Raw genomic sequence first — 22795 nt, 5'->3', positions numbered from 1 at the left:
TATTATCCCCAATGAGATAAGCTGTATTATAAGATGTTTTTCTGCAAAGTTTTACTCGTGAATAACAAAAGAAGCGGGCGGAAACTGTGACTTGGAAAAGCGCGTCTTACCGAGGGAAAGCGAATAGTTCAAATCGTTGTTAGAAGATTAGGATAAAACGGTTCACAAAAACACGGAAGCTTTGATGCTCCTTTTTTGCTCCAAAGAAAAGCTTCAACAGCAGCAGCAGCAGCAACGCCTATGACAGCTCGTGTTACGAAAAAAGGGGCATGGAAAAGTGAATTAATGTGCATCATGTAATCGGCGCCCTTGTTTTTGGGTTGGCGATGGATGCTGCGGTTCGCGATGGAACGATAGAGACCGATGCAACACAGGAGGCGAAACAGAACGTTTAGTGGTCGTCCGGTTTTAGTGGCCTGCTAGATTTTTGTGGCATTATTTTGTCTCCGACTCGGCCAGGAATTGTAACTAATGCGGAAAAGCGCTAAAACGGAGACGGGAAAAATGCCCAACATGGAGCAAGAAATTGGCAGCTGGGACTCGGTGCTGCTGGAAAACCTCTCCGAGGAGAGCTTCATCAATAACCTTCACCAGCGCTACAAACGGGATTTGATCTATGTAAGTCCTATGCAGCAGCGCCTACTCATCGGGCAGGCTTTAATCCTTTAATTCCGTTTCCTTTTGCAGACCTACATCGGGACGTTTCTGGTTGCCCTGAACCCATACAAACCACTGCAAATTTACAACCCGGATCAGGTTCGTAAGTATGCGACGAAAAGCCTTTTCCAGCTGCCACCGCACATGTAAGTGTATAAATTATTCACACACACACCCACACCCCTCGCTAAGCATGCCATCTTTTGTTCCCGCCTTGATACAGCTTTGCCTTGGCAAATTCGGCCCATCAGTTTCTGCTGAACTACAACGAGGACCAGTGCATCATAATGGCGGGCGAATGTGGTTCGGGCAAGACTGAATCCTCGCACATGATCGTCCACTTCCTGACCCAGCTGTCCGAGATGCGACGCAGCCGTGCGCCCATCTTTTCGCTGCGTGGTTCCAACCCAAACTCGAGACAATCGACACCGAAACACTCTACAATCAGTCGCGTTGGGTCATCGTTCGAAAGTGCCGCCCCGTCGTCCGTCGTCGGTGGCCGGCTGGACAGTATCATGAAGTACAACAATTCGTCGAGAGTATGTATCAGCCGGACCTGCAAACCTGCTCGAAATTCGAAATTCTTGTCACGCGCCTTGTCTTCTTTTCCACAGCAACAAAAATGTTCCCACGAAAAGACGGTAGAATTTGACCTGATTTCGCACCACAAGAGCACGGAAAACATTCCCGCGATGGTCAACTATGGCTTCATGCCGGCCACCATGGCCAGTATGCCGAAGTGCTTGAAGCATTCGAACCAATCCATCAGCCGTTCGACCGAGGCAAACGAATTCCCAACCAAATCGACGCTCAAATCGTCCGCCGTGGGCTCCTGTCCAAAGCACAACTGTACCAGCAGCCACGCTGATTTGAACCGGATGTGCGGTGCGTCTCCTTCGCCATCGCTGCAGAAGCGAAGCAGCCTGATGCGCTGCTGCCATCAGAACAGCAACAACAGTACTCGGTCGATTCACAAATCATCCTCGTCGATCGCACTGACGCACGATCACGGAACCACCTCGCCGTCGACTTTCCACCGTCGGCAGATATTGAAATCGATCTCAAAGGAGGTGTACATTCGGGATTTGGAGTTGCAAAAAATGCGCGAGCGTGTGGCACAGGCGGAGATCTTCCTGGAAGCAATGGGCAACGCGGTCACGGTGAAGAATGCCAACTCGAGCCGATTCGTACGTTCGAGCGAGATGAATTCTTTAAGAAACGCAATGACGGAAGGGTTTCATTTATGTTTTTTAGGGAAAGTTCTTTGACATTGAGTTCGACTACAAAGGTGATCCTGTGGGCGGACACTTGACGTTGTGTAAGTACCTCCGAGTACCTTATCTTACCACTGTCGGAGATTTAACTCTGTATCTAACTTTGTTCTGTCATGCTTGCACGCTCCTAAAGACATGTTGGAAAAGGTATCCAGAAGCATGAATGAGTTTACCATCGAGAATCTTTTAATAACACCTCTTCCTTTCCTTTTATTCTATGCTATATGTAATATTCTTTTTTGCAGTCTCGCGTCACCACACGGGCATCCGGGGAAAGGAACTTTCACATTTTCTACCAACTGCTCTCCGGTGCCGACATTCAACTGCTCAGTAAGTACAGAACAATGGATGCAAATACATTGATACATTTTTAATCTCCGCTCTGTTTTCTCTCTTTAGAATCACTTAAATTGCAAAGAAACATCGACAAGTATGAATTGTTGAAAAACAGCTTCGCCAATGAGGACGACCGAACGAATTTCACCTTTACTAAGGTAACAATTGTCAAGAGCAATTTTAATACATACAACAGGGAGCTTAATACAGGACCCACAATCCACAATGCTGCCGAGCGACTGATTGGGGATCATTTTATGCTTCGTCGAAATCCATCTCAGTATCGATGCTGTCTCCAGGAGTCTCCCCACTTTATTTCACCAAGGGTAAAGAGCTGTACACTTGGCTTGGTGGAATCCGACCGTTTTGAAAATAGAGTCTGCAGTCAGATAGTCTGCTAGTGAAAGTCGATTAGCCTGAAGGTCCTTCAATAGAATGTCAAATTAGACCTAACGAGGGTGGAGCAAAAAACTTGGGCTAAAGAATTAGCGGGTCGGACCTTAACACATTATACAGTGCTATTTGGGCATATTTAACCCTACCTTATGTGTTAATCTTTAAGTTTATTACAACACACTCAGGCAGCCGATGCCGAAGGACTACTTTTGTAACTTGTGTTCCTTCCTCCATCGTCGTTTTGATAGAGAAACACGAAGGACACAAGTGCAATTTGAACGATTGTTTGTAAGGATCTTGTAATATAAGTACGTTTTTCTTTTCCCTTTTCACTTTAAAAAGCGTTCGCTTGAAATATTGGGCTTCGGACAGGATGAGATATTTTCGATATTCACCATTTTGGCCGTGGTGCTTAAGCTTGGCAACCTAACATTCATCCCAACCACCAACATCGACGGTAGCGAGGGTTGCGAAATCTCCAACGAGTATGGTAAGTGGATTGTCGTCTTCAAGTTTAATTGCTAAAAGCGGATAAATTAAAAACTTTACTCATCTGTTCCTGACCGTTACAGAATTGGACGAGATTGCGCAACTGCTACAGCTGGATAACCAAATGCTGTTCAACTGCTTAACACGGCTCGGTGACAACTGGGCCCAGCTGGAACCGGACGGAACCGAAATCGATGCCAGCTATGCATCGCGCATCAAGTTCACACTATGCCGCACATTGTACGGGCGGCTTTTTACGTGGATCGTCGCACGGGTAAACGATGCACTGAAGCTCAAAACGAGCGGTACGGTCGGCAGTCGAGGGAAGACCATCGGGCTGTTGGATTTTTACGGTTTCGAAGCGCTGGAAAAGAACACTTTCGACCAGTTCGCCATCAATTACTGCAACGAACGATTGCAGCAGCATTTTATCAAGAGTGTGTTGAAACACCAGCAAGATTTGTATGTGAGCGAAGGGCTGGATTGGATACGGATCGATTACTTTGACAATGCACCGATCTGTGAGCTGATCGACAAGCCTTGCTTCGGGATTCTCCACTTGCTCGATGAACCGCAGGTCATCAATGATGGACTGTTGCTCACGCGTCTGCATCAGTGCTGTGCCGGCCACACCAACTTTCTCGCGCGCGATGCATCACTGCCTTCTAATTGTTTCCAGTAAGTGACACAGGACGTGGAAGGGTTTGCATACCTTCGTTAACCTCCACGGTGTTATTCTTTTACTGCAGAGTACGCCATTTTGAAGGTCCCGTCGTGTACACGACCAACGGGTTCATCGAGAAAAATCTGGATCTGTTGCCGAGGCACATCAGCAGCTGCCTGTTTCAGAGCGATCTGCTCATCGCATCCTGCCTGTTTCCGGAGGGTAACCCGAAGCGCCACTCGAACCGCAAACCATCGAGCTTAAGCAACAACCTACGAACCTCGCTTCAAACGCTGCTAAAGCTGCTGGAGCAGCGTTCGAACCATTACATATTCTGCATCAAACCAAACGAGCTGAAGCAGGCGAAAATGTTTGAGCTTGGGCTGGTGCAGCATCAAGTTCGCTACCTTTGGTGAGCGTTGCACGATGGTTCCAATTGTTTCCCGCGGTTGTCTAATCGTTCCCGCGCTTTCCTTCCCGTTGCAGTCTGATGCCGCTCATAAATCTGTGGCGCAATGGACACTGTTTTAATATGGTGCACGCCCGCTTCTTGGCACGCTACAAGCTGCTGTGTCAGTACACCTGGCCCCACTTCACCGGAACGATCGTAGACGGCGTGGCATTGATCATACGCAGCGTACCGCTGCCGGGAGCTGAGTTTACAATTGGGCGCAAAAAGGTTTTCATTCGCAGTCCTCGTACCGTGTACGAGCTGGACGAGTTTCGCAAGGTGCGGCTGAACGAGTTGGCGGTGTTGATACAGAAAACGTACCGCTGCTACACGAAAAGGAAACGGTTCGTGACACTCCGCCACAGTCAACTAATCATTGCAAGCTACTGGCGTACCTGGAGGGTAAGTGTAAATGGGCCGGAAGTACATCCGGTAATTGGGGACACTTTTGTAATGCTGTTCGGGTTTTTTGGGGTTTGTTTTAGGAGCGAGAGAAATTGCGGCTAGTAGAGTTTCGAAAGCAAGCGCTGTGGGCAGTGCAAGTGATTGGAAGATTTTTTGTCCTGCTAAAGGTAAGGCTCTTTTCTGTTATACTAAGTTTGCGGCAAGTACCGCCTCCATTAATCATGAACGTCCAGTTGAAAATAGTGAGCCATTTTCTGACAATCTGTTGTATACCTATCGAGTATTGAACCATCAAAGAGAATCCATTGACTGCAGCTGCTGCTACAACTCATAATATTTTTGGGCCAACTTATATGGGTTAGCCCAATCATTTTGTGGCCAAATCTTCTTCTTCTTCCTTGGTACCACCACCAAGGTGTCGGCCTGTAATTTCTGGCTTGCTGTGATTTGATTTTACTCGTAGTAAGGTAGTCAAGGATCTAGGCCTGTAAGCCATTACATGACCTAATATGTCTTATATGGATTATATAGCATGACCACTCAGTTCATTAAGCCAAGCAGAACAAGACAACAGGAGCTAGTGGAGATTCGTCGACTGGAAGCAGTACTTGCCAGCATTATCGTTTAGGTACTCTAGCCAACAGTAACTCTCTTTTCTGTCGTAGACAAGGGAATTTCTGTTGACACTGTTGCTACGCCTGCCGCACGACAATATGAGCCCAATCTGTCACGAGTGGCCGTCAGCTCCGACCTTCCTAACGGAAACATCTCAGTTGTTGCGCACCATCTTTCACCGCTGGCGATGCTACAAGTATCGCAAGTCGTTCGATCAACCGGCGCGCAATCGTATGCGCGAGAAAGTTACCGCCAGTATCATATTCAAGGATCGTAAAGTGTCCTACCCACGTAGCGTGGCACATCCGTTTCATGGCGATTATATCCGACTGCGGCAGAACATACAGTGGAAGCGGGTCAGCTGTGAGCACAACGATCAGTATGTAGTTTTCGCGGACATCATCAATAAGATTGCACGAACAAGTGGCAAGGTGAGTGTGTGTGTGTACCGACAAGGAGCAAATCAAGCCTCAAATCCTTGTCCCTTAATACACTTTCTTAAATTCCATTTAAAAACATCCACAGTTCATCCCGATACTGTTGGTCATCTCGACGAACTCCATGCTGCTGCTGGACCAGAAAACGATGCAAATTAAGTACCGTATTCCGGCGTCGGAAATATACCGGATGTCGCTCAGCCCGTACTTTGACGACATTGCCGTTATCCACATTCGCGCAGTAAGTTTTCTTTGACCGTGCGTCGCATAATCCTTTGCTTGATTTTGCCAAGAGACCAAATTTGGAACGCTTAATTATGGCACATTTTCCAAACAAAACTAAACAAAACCAAGAAACACACCCCAATGCACCATTTTGACCGGTTTGGATTGTTTGTTGTGATTTTGTGGGTTGGGTTTTCAAGCAAAGTTAGCAATGAGAGCAAAGTCCTGGCATTCATCTCTCTTGTACATGTGTTTCATTTCATTTCGCGTCCTTCATTCCCTATCCCTCCCCTCCCTCATACATGAACATCGTTATCACCTTTCTTTCCTTGCACCGAAACCATATGGCTCTCCTCTGCCCGTAGGATAACTATTGCTCGTCGAACATGTCCGATCGCTCAGAATCACCCACCGGATGTTTGTTTCAGGTAAGTCTGCTCAGAGTACTGCCCTGTTGTAAAAGGTTAATAGTTGCTGCTTTGACCAGGGTTGCCGTATGGTATGTTTCTATGTCCGATTTCTAGAGTCTTGGATGTTTTTTATAGGTATAGTATCACACAGCTAAAGTGTTGGATTATTTGGATAAAAATTTGAGACTAAGACGATAACGCCTGGACCAGATCCATGACTGGAAAAGGATCGGGGTTCGAATTCCATCTGGGCCGTTCCCCCATAGTGAGGGCTGAACATCCAATTATGCGGTATCAATAAGTAAGCCAGAAATGGCAGGCATGACCTAAGAGGTCGTTAGGCCAAGAAAGAAGAATTTTATAACCGCATATTCTATCTGAAGCAAGATCAAGATGAACTTCCGGTTTTAAGTTGTTATTCCAACCATTCAATTTTGATAAAAATCATTTAATTTTTTTAAAATGGCATAGAGTGTTGATACAATCGTATGGCAACCCTAGATATAGCAATCAGAATAATTCAATAGGCATACAGGTTGTTCCGGCTTATGTTGCAAAGTCCCGTTTGAGTATGTGTTTTGTCCAATCCAGCGATTTTAATTTATTGTTTGCAGTAAGCAGAGTTGTTTAGAGAAGTAGTGTTTGATGTAGACAAACCGGAACAATCACGGATTTAGAAAAATGTGTGCGCTTGACAAACCGAGCTCCGTATGTGCGAAAGACGATCAGACAATAAGTATGGTTTTGGCGGTTCTAGTATATTAGTAGAATATTAGTAGAACAGAATGTACTGGACGAACAGTAGCAATAAAGGATGTACCACCGAGAGAGGTCAACGAAGTGAGGCTACGATAGACAGAGGTCTGTCGAAGACGAAGACGACAGAGGTCCCTCGTCGCCTGGATTGACTTCCGGATCTATTACTATATGATGTCCTCTCATCCAAGTGTAGACGATAAGGCCTTATTGTCTGCGATGTCGCTTAGCACTCGAGAACCGTCAGACGATTAGGCCTCTCAATACACGAGGCACCTTGAACGTGAAGATCCTTTCTTAATGAGCCCGTGATCTGCAACATGTAAAGTATATGAAAGCTTCTACCTTTAGGTATTTTTTACATGAAGCGATAACGCCTGAGGCTTCTTTGATTGAAAATGATGCCTTTTCAACTGCGAGGTCTTATGGTATAAAAGACCCATTCGATGAAATTGTTTCTTTATAGATGAAGCCTTTGAACTATGAAGCCTTTCGATCGCTGTTGGTTTGGTCGACCAAATCTTTTAGTATGCGCGTTTGGCTTTGGTGGCTTATGGGGTTATTACACGACAAATTTTCAATGCGGAACACGTTGCGAAAGCTTCACAGTGTGCTTTCAGTGTGGTCAAAAATGGTTGAATAAAGTCGAATGAAATATTGCTTATTATTCGATTAAATCCCCCTACCCTCTATCCTGACCATTTACATTGACTTACAGGAGCTACGTAATAATTTTTGGTCACGCTAGGAGTGACCAATCAGGCTTACAACATACACGTTGTTCCCAGACTGTAACGGAACATTGGTTCGATGTATACTTGTTAACGGGCATAGATATTCAGAAAAGGAGAAAAAATAAGAATTATAACATTTCAAAACACTTCTTACAATGTATAATATCTTGCTCTACTCGCTGTCCAGTAACAGTATTAGGGAACAAAGCACAATGTTTCTATGAAACGAGTTATGACCATACAAAAATCCCACTGTGCAATAAAAATGACAGGCCACAGTGCTGCACACAAAAGATTCCAGGGGGGCCTTCTCGAGTCTTTTACCAATTTTTCGGTTCAAACTGGTCCCACGTCGATTTCTATGCATTAACAAAACATCGTCTACAATATTCATCTTAAATCACACCAACTAGACTGTACAATGATGTACAATTAAAATTGTGAGACAAAACAACGCTTCCAAAATGTAAACAATCCTCACTTTGACAGACCAGCTAGATCGAAATCTGAATTGAGCATGTCGAATTCTATTTTTCAAACCGGCATTTATCTGTCAAACGCGTTTTGACAGAAAATCACCGATAAAAAATCCGTCGTCTAATAACCCTATTAGTCTCTAAGCAGACAAGGTCTCTTATACCACGACTAAGCGACTTAGATGAAGAGATTTTTAAATCAGGGGGTTCTTTTGGATGCCTTGTCACTACGGGCGATAAAGCCTCTTGGCCCTTAGAATACCTTTTGGTGATACACCCTGCGATAACTATGCCGCTATCACTCGAACACATTATAAAGGATTCATAAAGCAACCACGAATTTAATGCCCACTCTCCTCTCATTACGCACAGTCGGAAATAGGCAAAAAGAAGGGCGACTTTGTGTTCCAAACTGCACACTCGATTGAGATAGTGACGAAGCTGTTCCTGGTAATCCAGAATGCCACTGCCAAATCGCCGGAAGTGACCATCAGCACCGAGTAAGTATTTGTACCGCGGAATATTGCAACGTTTTTCTTTTCTTTTCCTTCTCTCTAACGTGCGATGGTGCGGTTTTCAGCTTCGAGGCCAATTTCGGAGGCCAGACGGTCATATTCACGTTCAAGTGTGGTGGCCTGGTAGACAATCCGTACAATCAGACACGCGTCACGCGCAAGGGCAATCGGATGGAGGTGATCGTGTAACAAAACGCCTCCCCACCGGCACAGACGGCACTCGTTGACTGTCGCGCCCGGCGACGTTCGCTGCTGGTGGTCGACAGCTACACCGATGACGACGGTATGGAGTTTGGCGTCCGGGGACTCGAGTTTGCGTAGAAACTGGAGATGCTGCAATAGACACGCGCACCATTTATTATTATGCGTCATCAATTGGGAAGAAAACGAAAGGTACGCAGAGATCGGTTATACCGATCGCGCCTCGCATCGCCTGCCGATCGATTGGTTAACCTTTTCCAAAGGGGCAATTTCAATAAGCAATTCTTTACCTAAATTAGCACATTTAAATCCTAGCTCTAAAACTATATAGAACTATTAGAAGTTTTCGGCACGGGGAATCCTTTCCCGCCCCTTTTTTCCCACCCCGATGCGTAAACTGTTAGCTCCACACAAAAACACAGCTGCACGCGGTTCACATTGTAGCACGTGTTTGGAGGCGCAAACTAGCGATCATATAGCGTGTACGTATATCGCAAGAGAATTGTATTTTGGTTAACCAATTTAAGGATAGTTTCCTCCCTTTTCTCCTCACCTTGTACAACGATCGGATGAGGAAAGACCTTATACGGTGAGGAAGATGAGTGTGCGTACGTGTATTTTATAAAAACTTTCCGAGATAGTAGCGGCGAGCGTGATTTAGTTCGACGATCGAATTTACAAAACAATTCTACACTAGCTAGTGTGGAAACTTCCGGCGCGCGATCGCACACTCGGTAAAGGAACCTTCGCGATCGTAAACGTGTTAGTTAAAGTTTCCTCGTACGATTTTACCCGGGGCGTGTTTAGAGTGTAACGTGTTTTACCCTAGGTACCCGAGATGAGTGCAAATTTCTTCTAGCTGTCGCTGCATGAGAGCAACACTACTATTACCACTCCTACTGCTACTACTACTATTAATATCACTACTACTAGTAGTTTGAATGGCATGGGTCGCGATGATAGCGTAAATATACCGAGAATGTAGGATGTTTAGAACAATCGAATCATTAGATGTGTGCGCGCGCGCATTCGAGGCAAATTTGAGGATTCAAACGCCGGAATTGCTTCGAACGAACGCAATCACTAGAGAGACAGCAACAAAAATCATAGCAATGGATGGGAAAACGTTTGTCAAATTAATACTCGAACAACAAAGAGCAACAGTAGATAGTAGATTTGTTAATGTACACTTGGCCGGTGTGTTAGGGCGTATGGCGCTCTCGCCATCGTCATCGTTGTTCGTCGTAATCGTGATATGTTAGCAAATTCCTACGTTTTTTAAACCACATACGGGACCCATAAGCTAGTTTTTTATACGCACAGCAATCCGCGCCAGCGGTGGGACATCTATTTTGATAATAGTTTTCCCGTGTCTTTGAGAGGGAGAGAGCGAGAGAGAGAGAGAGAGCGAGAGAGTGAGCCTTACCTGTTGAATTAATTAGTCGTAATCGAGACTGCATTTTGTGTGTGTTTCCGATGTGTATTTGTTCGGATGAATGCTTTTCCACTGTTTGTATATCTACTCCGTTTGTTTGGTCCACGCCAAGTTTCGCTCGGTTTCTTTTTTAAATTAGGTTTTTTATCCGTAGCGTCTAGATGGAGTATAGAGAACTAATAAATGACTAGGAAGCGATGGGGGAATGTAGCGTCGTTAGCCTTTTCCTGCATGTCCGTTTTAAAAGAGCCTACCACAGGCGCCCCTCGGTTCGGCGTCGTCCTTACTACTGCTAATGTCCTCCTCTATGGGTTGTGCGATATGATATGATGAATAGGAGAAAGGAGATTGCGCTCGAAGCAAACACCGACCGTCAATACATAAAGAAACAATCACGCTTGTTGGACGTTTTTTTGTATTCTCTATAGCAAACGCTACACAACATTTAACAAAAGCATATAAGAAAAGAAAAGAAAAGAAAAACAGAAACAAACGTACCTTTCCACCCCAAAAGCCTCCCTGCATACAGTGGAACACAGGCTACATTGGTGGGATATTTTATAGCAAAATAAGGGGCAGATAGAGAGGTGAGCGATGAGCATTTAATTCGATCAATGAAACTGCGTCCACTTGTGGTCTGCAAAACATCTTTCTAGTTCTTAACAAAAAAAAAATCGTGTTGTTTATCGGACTTTTAACTGTCTTCTCTCCGGTCCGGCGATCGGCAATAAAGCGGCCATTCGTGTAGCAAACGGTGGACGGGTTGGTTAATTAGAACAAAAGCTTTTTATATGAAAACACACACACAGACAGTCTTTAAAATGATATAGTCAGGAATAGTAACAATGTGAGCGGAGGTATATATATACATATATAGATATATAATTGTAGAAGATATAATGTGCTCTTACAGATACGTTTTGTAAGCGAATCATTATTATTAATGCCCAAAACTATGGTAGACGCTGCGACTACACGACAGCAGGTTTTTGTACAACTCGGCGGGAATGTGCCAAAACAACAAGAACAAGAACGTACGAGAGATCACTAAAATAACCACTAGCCCCACTAATTATAATATTTATCATTAGGAACAACAAGAAAAAAAGAAAAGAAATATTTCCCCCTCACCCCCCTCCCACTATAGCCAAAATTGAATTAAAAAGCTAAACGAACCCCCGAAATGCAGAAGTTATTACACTACTACTTACACAGACATTTAAATATTCGAATATGTACTAAACAAGCAACATTACCACACTAAGTAGAGAATACAAAACATTCCAACATAATGTTAGTGCCAAAACAAAATACTTCGATCGAAAGCAAGTAGCCAATTCACCATAATAAACCCTTACCTTATTGAAAGATTACACAAAGTCACCAAGAGATCGCCAAACCACTGTCCTGTCTGTTGGGTGGAGACGTTCGAAACGGGCGAAGAACGTGTTTTCCCCGAGCGGGCCACAGATACCATTTGCATTGTGAACTAATCGCCTGGCCAACAACAACAGTAGAGGATGCGAAGGAGCGGTGCAGTAGTACATTCGGATGAAACAAATCAATGACGCTTACTAATACTTATAAATATATACATACATATAGATATATACATACATAAATGGAATAGAAATACTTATGAACTATATTGTAACGGAAGATTAAAGCGTAAAAAGGAAAACAAAATGATATTAAAACGGTAGCAAGGAAAGCAGAAACACAACACAACCTAAAAGATGAGCGAAAGCGGTGAAAAGAGGAAGCGTCTTACGGGTGATTTTTTTAATGTGGACAACGTTTTATTCCTCATCTCCGCGCAAAGGTCTATTTAAACGTCTGACAGATATGTTCGCTTCTGTGGATATGAATTTCAAATTTGATGCATTTTATTTCAACAGGCCTGTCACCCGATGCGTTTTTTACACTGTTTGCCGTGTTTATCAAGCCAGATAAAGGAAATTGGTAGATGAGTTATGAGGCATTTAAAAACTTCAAGACATTTAAAAACTAACCTACTAAAAGAACCTTATGGACCTGTTCAACAACGGTCTCTGCAACAGGACCGTCCCGAATGGTCAAGAAGCTAAAGATTAACAGTCAGACCCTAAGTCTCGAATCGAATCGTTCAACCATCTCGATTACCTCGGTGTCAAACAGTAGAAACAAAAAGCAAGAAAACAGGATGATTTTGCATATTGTCTTCAGGATCTTCAGCTGTCTAAAGAACGCTGGATAAAATGGCGGAACCAATAGCCCGAGCTGGGTGGAAATGATTCATGGTATAGAGATGGAAACAATTAAGCAATAGATAAGCAATTCAAAAGCTTTGACCGTGACGTAGAGCAGTAGCGCTACAATACTTCAAAAAAACCAAGAGAGATTCTTTAAAGGAAATGCAAGCATCGAAAGATGACTGTTCTGTGAGATCGTGAGCGAAGGACGATTTGAATTGTACCAAGGCACTTAAAAGAGCCTCGGGAAAATACTGATCAAGCCACCACTAAGCTGCGTTCGCCGGTGTATGAGCTAAGGATGATGGAGCGGAGGACACGTGAGCGTGATTTTGGGCGTGATACAGCGCGTTTGTGCAGCCTCAATGTTTGGTCTGACTAAGAAGCTTTAAGAGGAGGATAGTATAGATCCGTTGAACAGATCGTTTGGGAGGGCCACCGAACAACTCAATTTGCTAAATAGTGCTATTTGGAAATGATTTTTATACGCTGGATTTTACAGAGGGCGGTCCGGTCTTCACACGGCAGGACCGGGGTTCAAATCCCATCCAGACCGCCTCCTCCCCGTAACGCAGAGCTGACTACTTTGCTACGGGTAGAATCAAGTCACAGCGAGCCAGAAATGGCAGGCCGAGACCTCTCGAGGTTGTTTAGTGCCAAGGAAGAAGGTTTTTATAGAGAGCGCAAACAACTCGCTCGCAAGGAGAGAGGACTGTTGAACTATAACTCCACAAAAATGAAATTCATGGTCACAACAACGAAATGATCCATCGGAAGTTGAAATAGTCCTTTACGGAAATGAAAACTGCGGTCAGCATCGCAAAATTACCCGTAAAACTCTGTTAAAAGAAACGTTTGTTACGCACGGTGCAGACAGCAAAGAGGATGGATTTTCATGCAATATCGAACGTGTGGAGGAGGGTGGAAACGCATTTTCTATACACACATATTTTCCAACGAGACGTTCATCAGTCGCACCTTTTGTGTAAATACTGTGTTTTGGAAGCATACCAGCCGTTTCGGAGCCGATAAAAGACAAAAACAAGACAAGGCGTAGAATTAGGTTTTGCAATACGTAACGGGTCGGAGAAGCTCCATTCATTAGGCTTGTGTCTACAGCGAATAACGATTGGCCAGAGGAACCAGGTGTTTCTATAGGAAGGGTAGATTTTTTTAAAGTTTAGCCTTTTTTTCCTATTTGTTTTTATTTTATAATAACAAAAGTTTCTGTTTCTAAAAGTGTTTTTAAGTAGTCCTAAACACCTATTATCGGGTGGTATCGGTGGTAGTTTAGTTAAACATAGGCGTGCAAACAGCACCGTAAACACTATATTTAGATGCAAGATACAGTATGAAACAGGAAGTGGACAAGAGAGAGGTTTCTGTCGCAGGGCAGATGGCCGCCGAAGCATAGCAAATTTTGACACAAATGCAAGCCAAAGCACAAAACCGGTGCCCCAACCCGAAGCTTGGTGCAGAGGGATTTGCAAACGGAACAGGAGCAACACAAAAAAAGGAATTATACGGGAGATAGAGTTAACATTAGAGATTTTATGAAAATTTTCTTCGTCGATGGAAGGAGGCGGGCGGTGAAGGATGGATGGAAAACGGGAGGACACTGAGCAGCTAGGACTCGGACAGTAGACTAATGAGCAAATGAGTAGTGACACGGAAGCGGCGTGGATAGCCCGCTGTAGATGATGTAGCGTACATCCCAATCCGATTAGACATTTTCCCTTCAACTTCTTCCAATAATCCTAGAGCGGTGAAAGAAAGCAAAGCTAAAGTTGAGGCGTTGCGCGTCGAGGCGTCGTCAGCAACAGCTTCAACCAATGGAAGGCTTCAACCAAAAAAGTGTTTGGCAGCATCCGGGCGATCAAGTCCGGGCGATGAGTCAGGTTTAATTTCTCATGCTCAAAAGTTTTGTTATTTTATACCGAAGCATCTCAATCAACAAGCAATCGATCTCTGATCGAAAAGTTGAATTTTGTATACCGTTCTTGAGTTTCGAAAGCAAAACTTTAACCACATTCCGCAATGTCTACCGATCTGATCGGATACCATAAATGGAATTTTAAAAGCAAACACACTAAATCAAGCTAAAACCGCAATCAACACATTGGAAGGCATCAAAAAGAGCGATATGTACTAAGGGCTTTCGCCTTTGTCGCGTGGTGCACGGAACCACGGAGCATCAGTTACCGGAATATATATGTATAGAGAGAGCTGGCGAATATATTATAATTACTGTCTCACTCACTCCATTGTTAGAGCAATATTTTTAATTATACATACATATCTCATCATTAACGAAGCAGCAGCGAGGTAGGGAAGACAAATAGGAAAGCGCATACAGCGTTACGCTACGAGAGGAAGTTAATAGCAAATCGGGCAAAATCATTTTTAAAAACTGCAGCAGAAGTGCGAGGAGGAATGATTCACCGTGATCGTGCAGGAATGGAGCGTATAACACAAAACCACTTCAGACAACAACTACAACAACAACAACAAACGCAAAACGGAACACGGAACAAAATACAAAATCATTTAGTATCTTACCTAACCAAGCCATGTTGCTCGGCCAGTGTGTGTTTTAATATTTCCTTTACGAGATTATGTTTTTGAAAGAAACAAAGTTAAAGTTAGAGATGATTTAAGATGAAACAATTACTGCCTGCTGCAACAATCCTCGATACCACTCACGGGCCAACGCCTTCGTCTGTCAATCCATTATCCCGGCTGTTCTGGCGAACGCATCAACGCCATCACTCCATCTCAATTTGGGCCTACCACGCCTCCTCTGTCCGTGTGGACGGCCTAAAAGGACTTTACGGGATGGGTCGTCCGGTGTCATTCTCATGACGTGATCAGCCCACCGGAGCCTGGCGAGACTAATTCGTTGCACGAGGGTGAGATCATCGTACAGCTCGTACAGCTCGTCATTGTAGCGGCTCCTTCTTTGTCTTTCCACACATACGGGGCCAAACACCCCTCTGAGCGTCTTCCTTTCGAACGCGGCTAAGAGGGCTTCGTCAGAGTCCATGTGTCAGAGGCGTGTATGAGTGCTGGATTTATAAATATTCTATACAGTCCCAGCTTCGCCTGCGTCGCGGGGACGGTGCTGACCCTTTACCTCAGATAGGTGAAGGTTTCATCAGGACGACTTCATCAAGGAGAAGATCTTGTAGACAGTAATACTGCTCTAGTGCGTGCGCTCTGTAGCCTATCTTCCTTCTTGTATACGAGATAGATAATGCCAAGATACTAACCACAAGGCATGAGATTCACCATCTAATACTTAGATGAATTTACTGTTTGAATGCAAAACCTCGGTTTTTGACCAGCTACAATTCTGTCGGTGCCTTATTGCTCTTGAGTTTACGAAGTTCAGTTGCTGTCTCATCTATGCTAGGCAGCATAATATAATCTGTTTGTGGAGCCTCAAAAAAGTACTGAGCCCATCCCGGGAATTCCGACAGGTCACCACAATTTCCTGGTAAAAAAATTCTTCTTGCTCCGTAACGCACTCTGATTTCTTGGAGTTGCAGTTGGACCACTCGCTGCTCTTCCCAAAGTTGTCTCTTGACGTTTGTCACTAACTCATTCAAACTCAGTTCTGTTAAAAACAGTTAATTTCTTTCCATTACTTTGACAAATGCACATGTTTACCTACCAAACATTAGTTAACACCTTACGCAGACTCTTCCATCTGCGTCATGGTAGTGATCGGGGTAGTCCGCTTTCTTTCAAAACACTTTGGCGAACCTCAAAGAACAAGGAACACACGATGATAAGTCCATCTGCTGAGTAATTGAACTCGACTTAGATTTATTTCCTTTACCTGCCTAATCCTGTCTCGCCCAAACCGATCTCTCACACTCTCCTCATCACTCTCTCTCTCTCTCTCTCTCTCTCTCTCTCTCTCTCTCTCTGCACCTGTATATGCCTTGTCTATCCTAATAAGCCCTACAAAGGGCTGATAACAATTACGAAGGTAGGTACAACGAACTTCTTTAGGAAAGGTTAGGATTGAGCTTTTGTATCTAAGCTTGGATCTTGAAAAGGCCTTAAACAGCTAAATCTACAAGCTGGTGTATGAGCTTCAGACAAATATGGCAAATTGGTTGTGTTTTTTTCGTGAAACAAAAGGAGAATCAGAGGAACCTTTAATTCAGGTCGTCATAGTGAAAATAGGGAGAAAAGCCAGGCTACATGATGCGAGATGCCAAAAAGATTTCGCTGAAAAGTGGCAATGCAACGATTACCGTTCCCGAAGAACTCTAACAGCAAATCCACTAGTGTTTTGGATCTAATATATACAGATGTATGTGGACCAATGCGGACGGCGACGCTAGGTGGAAGGCGATTCTTTCTGACGTTCATCGATGATTTCAGCTAATATACAGAGGTGTTTCTTTTAAAACGAAAATCATAGACGTTGGACTGCCTGAAGGAGTATGTCGAACTGATTCGAAATAAGTTTGGGAAGAAGCCAAAAGTGCTGCGGTCAGATAACGGAGGAGAATATGCTGGAAAGGAATTCAAGGAATATCTCATGGACAATGGTATAGTTGGTCAATTTTCTTCGCCGTATTCGCCTCAGCAGAACGGCACAGCTGAGCGTAAGAACAGATATTTGGTCGAAATGGCGCGGTGCATGTTATCCCAAGCAGGATCATCGGTATTGGGGTGAACCAATAATAACTGCCAACTATTTACAAAACCGATTACCATCACGAGTAATAGAAAGAACGCCTTATGATCTTTGGAATTGAAAGAAGCCAACTATGAAACACATTAAACCTTTTGGCATAGATGTTTACTGTTACATACCTAGTCAGAAACGTGGAAAGCTAGATCAAAAGGCATGTAAGCTTAAGTTGATGGGACGTAGTGAACAGTCTAAAGCGTATAGGTTGATAGATGTGACGACTAAAAAGATCACTGTTAGTCGGTACGTGAAGTTTCTGGATAGTTTTGGTGCGGTACAATGTCCTCATGGTGTGGCAAAACAATCATCATCGAACGAAGTGTTTATACCATTGAGTGATCGGCGTGAAAAGTGCGTAATGAACAATCTTGCGGAAGAGGTCTCTGAATCTCATGAGGGTGATCGAGATTCTTATATTGGTTCTTTGACGTGTGAAGATGAACAAGTTTCTACCATTGATAAAGATCGTATAAACGAACAGGATTCAAGTGACGATGTTTGGCAAGATGCTGTTCAAGACGAAGAAGACAACGAGAAGAGAGGTAATTTACCTACTAGGTATGCTTGTTTGGTGGATGCTGAGGTTCAGGAGGAGCCTAAAACTGTAAAGGAAGCGTTGGCACATCCGGAGCGTGAGAAATGGAAGCAAGCGATGATGGACGAACTCGAGTCCATGAAGAGCAACGATGCATGGGACCTGGTGAATGCTCCTGAAGGAAAACGTGTTTTGTGATGCAAAAGGGTGTACAAGCTGAAACGTGTGGCGAATGGGAAGATCATTCGTTACAAAGCTCGACTCGTGGCACAGGACTACAATCAACGATACGGCATTGAATATGACGAAGTTTTTGCACCAGTTGTACGGCAAACTACGTTTAGATGTTTGATGTCTGTGGCGGCTAAACGTGGAATGGTTGGGAGGCAGTATGACATAAAGACAGCGTTTCTAAACGGTGACCTTGAGGAGGAGTTATACATACGTCAACCACCGGGTTTCACTGTTAAAGGTGCAGAAAACAAGGTCTGTCGTTTAAAACGTAGTATTTACGGATTGAAGCAAAGCGCTCGGTCGTGGAACATAAAACTTCATAAAGTTCTAGAAGAAGAAAGTTTTAAGAAAAGCGAGGCAGATGCATGCTTATACTACAGGGAAGTCAAAGGAAACAGATGTAACGTTTTACTTTATGTCGATGATCGCATTATAGCTAGTAATGGTGAGAGTGACATTAAATCGGTATATATGACATTGTCAAATAACTTCGAAGTAGTGAGCTTAGGAGAAGTGTCCAAGTATGTAGGCATTGAAATTGAAGCTACTTTTGCGAGATCTAGGTGAAGATGTATCAATAACTATCAATGAGGATAATCAATCTTGTTTAAAACTATTAGCCTCTGTTGACGCTGCTAGCGATATGGAACATGTATCGGTAGATTGTGAGCTAATTGAATCCTCGAACGAAAAGACATAAACAGGTCAGATCACATGACAACGTGTAAACGGGGACTGAGAAAGCGGACAGAAAGTCAGTAGCGAGGGAGGCATTGAAAGCAAAGGACGCTAAGGCCACTATTTTTGAGTTTTTTCCTTTATTGTGCTACGTATTAGTTAAATAAATGGATTTAGTATTAAAAAACTTCAAAAACGGCTCGCGTTTGTTGCATACGCAACAAAATTCTCAAAAATAATGTCGATATTGTGATGCAATATCCGCAGCAGAGACATCATTGTGGTGTGTGACAGAGACCGGGAACGCGTGGGAACACGCTATAAGAACAAAAGCGTTTTCGTGCTACAACAGAAAGATACGGTGCGACGTATGAAACAGTGTGTGTATGTGCGATAAAAGAACGCGTGTGATCTTGTATTAACCGGTAAAGACCTCAGGTGCTACTCGGTAATAAAGTACGGCTGCGTGGATTCCGTACAAAGACCATACAAAACAAAATGGAGGATCAGGCGTCAACGAGCGGCCATGATGCCGGTAGTGTTGGTGTGAGTGAAGTGACGCCTGAGAAGAAAGGACCATCGAAGAAACCCACAAAGGGCGGCCACGAGGCCGATAGTGTTGGGCAAAAGAACCTTTCAAAGAAAAAGCTATCGTTCCGGGTTACAACTCCAACTCGTCGTGTGACTCGCAGCGCAAAAAAGGCACATGGAAATGTGAAGAAACAAACTGTGCAAGTGGCGGTATCTTCATCGGAAAGTGATAGTTCTAGTGAGGAAGAAGAAGAAGTAGAACCAACAAGTGTGGACGTGCAACCAACTAAGGAACAAAGGCGTGCTCGACACGGCATTTCTCAGAAGCTTCCTGAGTTCAATGGCAAACCACAGGATTGGCCAAGATTCTACGGCGCCTTTCTAGCCTCGAACAAATCGTGTGGCTTCACGAATAACGAGAATCTTGTGCGGCTTCAAGAATGCCTGAAAGGACCTGCCTTAGAACTGGTTCGCGGAAGGTTGATAACGGCGGAATCCGTTCCGCGAGTGATCGAGAAGCTGGTGCAAGTGTACGGAAGACCTGAGCTTATCTTGCATAGCTTGTTAAAGAAAGTTCGTGAAGTAAAGGCTCCGAAGGCGTCGGATCTAACCAGCTTCCTGCCGTTTAGCAACGCCGTCGAAGAGTTGTGTGAACATCTCGAAGCAGCCCAGTTGAAAGACCATCTACACAACCCGTTGCTTATTCAGGAGCTGGTCGATAAGCTCCCAGCACAGACAAGCGGGCCTGGTCACGATTTAAGAGAGGTCATGGATCCGTATCGCTGCGAACGCTAACCGACTTCCTTGACGAGGTGGTGACCGAAGTTCTCGACACCACTTTGGATCTCGGTAACTACATGCCCCTATCATCGCAACCAAAGGACACTCGCAGAAGGGAAACGGTAGGCCATCATCAGACAACGCCAGCACAACAAGGGAGAAAGCCATGCCTTGCATGTGAAGCAACGGATCATCGTCTACGCAATTGCACGGTGTTTAAGGAATGGACAACAAGACAGCGGCAAGACTTTGTGGCGAAGTACAGTCTGTGTAGATTGTGTCTCAACGGACATCAAGGAAGGTGCTTCGCACCAAAGAGATGCAACGTAGGTGATTGCGACCAAATGCACCACCCCCTTCTACACGATCAGGTAGGATCTAAATTGGTTGACGGTATTAGTGCGCATGTAAATGCAAATGACTGTATGCTGTTCCGTGTCGTTCCGGTAAATGTCCATCATAATGGAACCATACTAACCGTTCTTTGTTTTCTTGATGAAGGAGCGTCTATAACGCTGGTAGAGCGTCAATTGGTGGAGCGTCTCGGAGCTGGCGGCGTTCCTGAGAAGCTCACCCTGCGATGGACTGCTGGCATTGAGAGAGTAGAGGACAAATCGCAAAGGCTGAATCTGACAATATCATCTGTAGGCTCAGCAAAGCAAGAGACGCTAAAAGACGCACGAACGGTTGAAAGGCTAGAGCTACCACATCAAAGTGTAGATCGGGAAAAATTGAAAGAACGGTACGCGCATTTAAGAAAAATTCCCATCGAATCATACCAAGGCAGACCCGAGATCATGGTGGGACTCAACAACATCCATTTGTTCACGCCCTTAGAAGTAGTCTCCGGAGAGGAAAGCGATCCTATTGCTGTGAAAACGAAGTTGGGTTGGTCTGTTTACGGGTATACAAAGTCTGGTGCGACCAAAAACAACATCGGGTATCATAGCGTGACCAACGAAGACCTTGATTTGCTAATAAGAGAACATTACAAGCTGGAAGAATCTGTGATAACGATACCAAATGACTCTGCCGAGAACAAAAGAGCTAAGGAGTTGCTAGAAGAAACAACGAAACGAGTGGGTGAACGATTTGAGACCGGCCTATTGTGGAAAGAAAATGAACGCAGTTTTCCTGAAAGCTACTCCATGGCAGTGAGACGTTTTAAGCAACTCGAAACGAAGCTGAAGAAAACCCCTGAGCTACACAACAACTTATGCCAGCAAATCGAAGAGTATCAGAGAAAGGGTTATGCACATCGTATTACACCAGAAGAGTTGCGTGATACTCCGTCCAAAAACGTCTGGTATTTGCCGATCAACGTAGTGGTGAATCCCAAGAAACCTGGCAAGGTGAGAGTCGTATGGGATGCAGCTGCAACCGTGAAAGGAGTATCTCTAAACACCGAGTTGCTTAAAGGTCCTGATCTACTCGTGCCGCTTATGCAGGTTATCACAGGTTTCCGGGAAAAGAGAATTGCGTTTGGCGGAGACTTGCGTGAAATGTTTCACCAGATTCAGATACGCTCGGAGGACAAGCAGTCTCAAAGATTTGTGTTCAGAAAATCTCCAAACGAGCCCTTTGGTATTTATGTGATGGACGTAGCCACCTTCGGTGCGACATGTTCCCCTTGCTCAGCGCAATTTGTGAAGAATAGAAATGCCTGTGAGTATCAAGATCAATTTCCCCAAGCGGCAGAAGCGATAATAAAGCGTCACTATGTAGACGACTACTTTGACAGTACCGATACGGTAGAGAAAGCGCTGAAACTAGCAAAAGAAGTCACCCTGGTGCATCGTAAAGGAGGCTTTGAAATCCGTAACTGGGTTTCCAACTCGAAAGAATTCCTGGAACAGCTTGGCGAGAACACGGACGTGGGCCCAATACACTTCAACAAAGACAAAGAGACATTGCACGAAAGAGTGTTAGGTGTTATATGGGACCCTACAGAGGATATGCTTTCCTTCTCAACATCGATGCGAGACAGTTTAAGGCCATACGTTGAGGATGGTGTAACGCCTACGAAGAGAATTGTTACCAGTTGTGTTATGGGATTGTACGATCCTCTTGGTCTGATCTCGCCGTTCACCATCCACGGCAAGATTCTTATTCAACATCTCTGGAGGTCAAAATGTGATTGGGATGATGAGATAAATAAGGAGGCGGTAATATTGTGGCACAGATGGATAGAGCTTCTCGAGAACATAAAAACTATACGAATACCTCGATGCTACCTTGACACAACACATTCAGATGCCATAGAATCGGTTGAACTCCATGTATTTACTGACGCCAGTGAACACGCATACGGGTGTGTAGCGTATCTCCGAATACAGGCTGAAGGCACAGTACGTTGCAAACTCGTTATGTCTCGAAGTAAAGTTGCACCGTTGAAGAGACAAACGATTCCTCGACTGGAACTAATGGCTGCGGTATTGGGCGCTCGTATTAGTCACACCATTCTAGAGACCCATTCATTGAAGATCGACAAATGCACTTTCTGGTCAGATTCCAAGACGGTTCTCAGCTGGATCAATTCGGAGCAACATAGATTCGTCCAATTTGTAGCCTTCCGAATTGGAGAAATATGGGAGTTAACCAACAAAAAAGACTGGAGAT

The 22795-nt window shown here is 44.3% G+C and overlaps 1 protein-coding gene across 1 annotated transcript; it reads left to right on the top strand.

Annotated features, from left to right (window-relative positions):
- Positions 1 to 471: 471 nt before the first annotated feature.
- Positions 472 to 12135, top strand: LOC118503370 (unconventional myosin-Ib). Its single transcript, XM_036036564.1, has 18 exons — positions 472 to 618; positions 688 to 803; positions 881 to 1196; positions 1272 to 1844; positions 1912 to 1975; positions 2065 to 2078; positions 2177 to 2261; positions 2331 to 2425; positions 3006 to 3153; positions 3236 to 3830; positions 3902 to 4228; positions 4303 to 4669; positions 4753 to 4839; positions 5338 to 5718; positions 5813 to 5965; positions 6315 to 6377; positions 8698 to 8825; positions 8906 to 12135. Exons 1-18 carry the CDS (start codon positions 472 to 474, stop codon positions 9027 to 9029), a joined length of 3783 nt encoding a protein of 1260 aa, XP_035892457.1. The 3' UTR covers positions 9030 to 12135.
- Positions 12136 to 22795: the final 10660 nt, after the last annotated feature.

The sequence above is a fragment of the Anopheles stephensi genome, chromosome 2 (genome assembly GCF_013141755.1).
Source record: "Anopheles stephensi strain Indian chromosome 2, UCI_ANSTEP_V1.0, whole genome shotgun sequence".
Classification (NCBI taxonomy): Eukaryota; Metazoa; Arthropoda; class Insecta; order Diptera; family Culicidae; genus Anopheles; species Anopheles stephensi.
This window is presented reverse-complemented; position numbering and strand designations above follow the sequence as displayed.

Excerpts from the sequence above, each read along its gene's own strand:
- LOC118503370 (XM_036036564.1), top strand. The coding sequence starts at position 472 with ATGCGGAAAAGCGCTAAAACGGAGACGGGAAAAATGCCCAACATGGAG. Across the intron at positions 1,845-1,911 it reads ATGCCAACTCGAGCCGATTC|GGAAAGTTCTTTGACATTGA; the intron begins GTACGTTCGAGC and ends TATGTTTTTTAG. Across the intron at positions 3,154-3,235 it reads CGAAATCTCCAACGAGTATG|AATTGGACGAGATTGCGCAA; the intron begins GTAAGTGGATTG and ends TGACCGTTACAG.